General features: G+C 32.1%; 1 protein-coding gene across 1 annotated transcript in view; it reads right to left on the reverse strand.

Annotated features, from left to right (window-relative positions):
• The window catches only part of LOC133332806 (mothers against decapentaplegic homolog 4-like), a gene marked incomplete at both ends in the record, with an annotated part of 28,588 nt that extends 22,798 nt beyond the window's left edge, over nucleotides 1-5,790 (reverse strand). Inside the window, one exon of the mRNA XM_061541181.1 lies at nucleotides 5,633-5,790. Within this exon, the coding sequence (XP_061397165.1) occupies nucleotides 5,633-5,790 (158 nt within the window). The remainder of the gene's footprint in view (nucleotides 1-5,632) is intronic.
• Nucleotides 5,791-6,000: the final 210 nt, after the last annotated feature.

A 6,000-nucleotide genomic window follows, 5' to 3' on the forward strand; every position in this document is an offset into this window, starting at 1 on the left:
AATGTACAGACGGACGGACGGACACATGTCTAGATCGACTCAGCTAGTCGAGATATGACGATCGGTATACATAAAGGTGGGTCTAGCACCAATATTTCACTGCGTTACAAACTCTTGGGGCTGCACAAAGCTATAATACCCTGACAACATAGTTTTGTAGGGTATAAAAATGCACGCCTATTTTATTACATGAACAAATATTTTTAAAAAATCCACGCCTATTTATAAAGGCTGGCAACCTTGTTGAAGAGGTCTGGCCATCACTTATACAGCCGAAAGATAGGCTAACATCAAACTTTGCCAAGGGGGCCTTTACTCAAACACTCTCACACACACACACACACATACAAATAGCAAATCATAATGTAAAGTGCATCTTGGTGAAGCCCAACAAGATGCAAACTAAGTGATATGATTGCCATTTGTTTTTCTTCTTCTTATTTTCATGTTGTTATTGTAGGTTCTTCTTCATTTTCTGGTAGATGTTGTTGTTGCTGCTGCTGTTATTTGTTCACTTCTTGTAGCTGCTGGTGGTTGGCTTGCTTGCTGACGTTTGTCTTTAAATAGCGAAAGTCAAACGTGACGAGGTCATTGTAATCATCTTCAAGTTTTTTTTCTGCTGTTGTTGCTTTTAGCTACTTCTTGTTTATGGCCAAACAAATAAACAAACAAACCGACTAAACGAACTACCGGCCAACCACCAACAAAATAGCCGAACAACCAGCCAGTCAGCCATTCATCCATCTATCCAACCAACCATCCATCTATCTATCTTTCATTTGCCAAGTGATGTGCCTTCATTTAAATGCTATTTTTGAATTTATGATGAATTTTGGCATTTTTTTGTGCTGTTGCTGTTTGTTCTTCTCTTTTCAATTTCAACGGAAATCGTAACAAGTGTTTTAACAACAACAATATTTGCAGTAAACGACAGGCCGAAAATATTTATAAAAACAAAACCAAAAATCCAATGAAACAGGAAAATAATTTCGGTTATGGTGTTGTACAGTAATGAAAATCACTGTGAACCTGAGGTCAAAAGTTTATATGAATTTCATAGTATAAAAACCCCATGGTGTACACATATACATACACACTTGCAAGACATTACATGCAAGGTGTTTTTTCATGTAATCGATTCGAATAAACGAAAATTGAAAGTGATTATCAAAAAAATTGCATGTAATGTTTTGGTGTCTTAAGTCTTTTGTTTTTTGGTTTTACAACTGACATTTTCACATACAACCGTAATGCCGAAAATAACTATCAATCAATATTAAGTTAGCAATAATAATAATTATATTTTAACATTCGATATTTTGTTAGACAATTTATTACACCTCTAAATAGAGAGGCTGGAAGAGATAATATTGTGACATAGATATACGATATTGAGAAATAGGCAATTCTGTTCGTGTCTTAAATCTTTTGTTTTATTTTGTTAAAACATTTTTGACATGATTTTTGTTGGTGTTACGTAATTTTGTTTTTTTTTTTAGAAATATGTAATTACTAAAATGTTGTATTGCATGTTATGGTTTGGGTGAAAAATGAAATGATAGGCAGATAAATAGGAACTGGGTGTAAATGTCAAAAGGGTATTTAATTCCAAATATGTATATTTTATGGAAAAATGAAAACTGTGTTTTTAAAAATATTTCAAAAATTTAATCATCAATTTAATCAAGAATAATTCAATGGGAAAGATGAAATAGAATTTTTGGAAGCGAAATTGGAGAAGTAAAAAAAAAATATTAAATTAAGTAATGCATGAACATGGAATTTGACAATTCCCCAAGAGACTCATGTCAATTGGGGAAAATAAATTTTAATAAATTTTAATTTATTTATAATTTTATATTTTTGTTTATCCACATTTAAACTAGCATATATTAACTTTTACTTTATTTATAAACTAAGACTGAAAGCACAAATTAATCAAAGTTATAATCTGTTTCCGTGAAAGTATTATTTTGGCTATATTTTTACTTTTCTTCTATTTATTTCTTTGTATATATTTCACGAAAACGAATTTATTTTATAACTTTGCGGAAAATATGTTTAATAGTAGTATTTCGAAATAATAACTTTTATATTTCCAAAAAAGAAAATAAAACCAGTAAGGAAAGTAGTAAAGTCGGACGGGGCCGACTATATGATACCCTTCACCACTATGGGTATATTGAACAGGACTATTAACATGAAATTGGATGAAATAAAATATGTGATATATATCTAAATGTGAATCTACCTACTAGATCTATCCATAAAGTATGTAAATCGACTTCAAAAAAATACTGGGCTATGTCTGTACTTCTAGAAAACGCAACTACGTAATTCTATGCTCAATTTTGTAAGTTGTGCAAAATTTGATGTCAACCTGACTACATGAGGAGTTTGATGCCCAATTTACTTAACATCGGGTGAAAATATATATGGAAGCTCTACCCAAATATTAAGCGATTTAAAACAAACATGTCACAGTTTAGGTTATAGTAATTTCAGAACGTTTTGTTCCTATCAGCCTATTGGTTCCCTGGTGCGTCACTTAAAATCCTTTACTTAAAATCAATCTATAATAAAAGGGAGCTATATCTAAATCTGGACCGATTTTCACGAAACAACGCAGACATCACTCCAGGCTCAATTCAGTACGTTATGGCAAATTTCGTGCAAATCGAAAGGTATATAGGGACTTTGGGGCACCATTTACATGAAATCGGACGAAACTATATATGGGAGCTATATCTAAATCTTGACCTATTGTCACGAAACTTGGCAGACTTCATTCTAGACTCAATTCAGTACGTTATGCCAAAATTTGTGCAAATCGAAAGATATTTAGCGACTTTGGTGGACCATTTACATCAAATCGGACGAAACTATATATGGGAGCTATATCTAAATCTGGACCGATTTTCACGAAACTTGGCAGACATTATTCTAGACCTAAATGATTAGGCTGTACCAAATTTCGTGCAAATCGAATAATATATAGGAACTTTGGTGCACCATTTACATGAAATCGGACGAAACTATATATGGGAGCTATATAGAAATCTGGACCGATTTCCTCGAAACATGGCAGACATTACTCTAGGCTCATTTCAGTACGTTATGCCAAATTTCGTCCAAATCGAAGGATATATAGGGACTTTGGTGCACCATTTATATGAAATCGGACGAAACTATATATGGGAGCTATATCTAAATCTGAACCGATTTTCACGAAACTTTGCAAACATCATTCTAGACCTAATTCATTACGCTGTACCAAATTTCGTGCAAATGGAAAGATATATAGGGACCGTTTACATTAAATCGGACGAAAATATATCTAAATCTGAACCGATTTTTCCCAATTTCAATAGGGTTCGTCCATGGGCCAAATAAGTGAACTGTGCCAAATTTCATCCAAATCGGATCATAAATGCGACCTGTACTTTGTTAACAAAAATACATGGACAGACGGACGGACGGACGGACAGACGTACGTACGGACGGACGGACAGACGGATATGCGTAAATCGATTCAGAAAGTGATTCTATGCATATTCTCAAAAGGAACCATGGGTCTATCTCGATTCCTTTTGCCTGTTACAAACATATGCACAAAGGCATAATACCCTGTACCACAGTGTGGTGAAGGGTATAAAAACGATCATAAAATATTTATTATATACGTATGTGTCTTAAGTCTTTTGTTTTGCTAATGGAGGTAAAATTATTGTACACTTATGATCTGTGAACGTTTTGAATGGATTATATTAAGCTTACAAAATAAGCTACAGATAAAGTAAAATAATAAATAAATTTTATTTAAAAAAACTATTTTTTTTTTAAATCTTTTTTCAGAGACTTCCATAGGTGTGGACTTTTAAAGAATATTTTTTCAGAGACCTCCATAGGCGTGGATTTTTCAAAAAATATTTTTTTCACTGGCGTGGATTTTTTAAATAAAAAATTTTCAATGGCTTTTTTAAGGAATATTTTTTCAATGGCTTCCACTGGCGTGGATTTTTTATATAATATTTTTTCAATGACTTTTTTAAAGAATAGTTTTTCAATGACTTCCACTGGCGTGGATTTTTTAAAGCAATTTTTTCAACGACTTCCACAGGTTTTGCCTTTTTAAAGAATATTTTTTCAATGGCTTCCACAGGCATGGATTTTTTAAAGAATATTTTTTCAAAGACTTCCACAGGCTTTGATTTTTTAAAGAATATTTTTTCAATGGCTTGCACAGGCGTGGATTTTTTAAAGAATTTTTTTTCAGAGATTTCCATTGGTGTGGATTTTTAAATAATATTTTTTCAGAGACTTCCATAGGCGTGGATTTTTTAAAGAATATTTTTTCAATGGCTTCCTCTGGCGTGGATTTTTTAAAGAATATTTTTTCAATGGCTTCCTCTGGCGTGGATTTTTTAAAGAATATTTTTTCAATGGCTTCCATAGGCGCATGTTTCCTAAGGATCGTTTTTCTAGAACTTCTTTTAGCGTGAATCTGTGTAAAATACATTTTCCTTCATAAACTTCCATAAACTTGAATTTTAATGGAATATTCTTTTCAGAATTCCAATAAGCTATTTTCTATAAGAAGTTCAGTACATGGCCATTGAACCTCACCAATTGTTAATAACTTAAATAAAATTTCCATTAAAAGTAAGTTTCCCATTTAAGGCGACCTTCTTCACAGCTAAAAAAAAAATATTCCAACCCCAGCCAAAATAAAAACCCAACAACAGCAAAAAGTATTTTTTCAACAGTTCTTTTTTTGCACTTAAATAAGTTGTCATTCTATTGTTTGTCAAGATCTGGTGATGGTGGCTTATGAAAAAAAACAAGATAGCAATAAATTTGTTAGCAATTTGTCTTAAAAACAAAAATTTTCTGTGATTACAGGCGATTATACATTTTATTAGCTTCTGCAAGAAGGAAGGCTATTCTTTGCAAAAAATTATCATGATTGGAGCTAAAATGTTTCGAGACAAGAAAAAGAAATAAAAAACGACAAGTTCATTAAATGCTTTTAAACACTTTTAATATTAAAAAACTTTTCAACAATTTAAACGTCATTTTGATTTTAGTTTTTGTCAGGGTGGCTTCATCTCTGCGAATGATATTGATGTCTATCATATAACTCTACAACAACATGATTAGCATTTTGTTAAACAGCATTATCATGATGAAACAAATTGTTTCTCTTAGGCATAATAATGATGCCGACAATCGTCATCATGATTTCCATGATGAAGGGTATTTTATTACCTTTGATTTGTACGCTTGTGTATTGTGGCCATAAATAATTGGCCACATTAAACACACAACAAAACACCAACCAACTCTACACTTCTAGGTCAAGGGTATCAACGAAGTTAGTTACAACAATACTTTGCTGAGCATATCAAAACCCTCTGTTTTGTATCTTCACTTTCGGTTTCATCTAAAAACCCAAACCCATCCGAATCTTTAAGAAACCAGAGAAGTCTTAAATAACTATAATTGTGGTCACCATTTAATGTTTGTATTCTCAGCTTTAGGAAGCTCCAACTGTCAAGTCAAATAACAAATTTAAACAAAATGTTTACAAACCAAAAAAAAGAGAGGAAATTAAACAACATTAATTACTTACCGCATGCCATCAAAGCCATCATCTGAGCCATTTATTGTTAATACTGGTGCCCGAGCATAGGCTTTGGCCACACGACGATTACGTTCAAAGACAATTACTTTGGCCCAAATTTCATCATCGATTTGGGTCCATTTGTCAAGAACTTCTTGAATGTGTTCCTGAAAATAATGAGAAAAAAAAATGATAAATTAATCATATGTTCTTTTTCTCCAAAAATGTTTAAAGAATATTTTTTCACAGACTTTCGTAGGCGGGAATTTTAAAAAACAATTTTTTTAACAATAATTTTTCAGAGACTTCAATAGTAGTGAACTTTATAATAAATATTTTTTCAAAGACTTCCATAGAATGTTTTTTTAAAGACTTCA

This window comes from Musca vetustissima, unplaced genomic scaffold (genome assembly GCF_032173495.1).
Source record: "Musca vetustissima isolate MV318-11 ecotype Yass unplaced genomic scaffold, APGP_CSIRO_Mvet_v1 utg81996, whole genome shotgun sequence".
In the NCBI taxonomy this organism is placed as follows: domain Eukaryota; kingdom Metazoa; phylum Arthropoda; class Insecta; order Diptera; family Muscidae; genus Musca; species Musca vetustissima.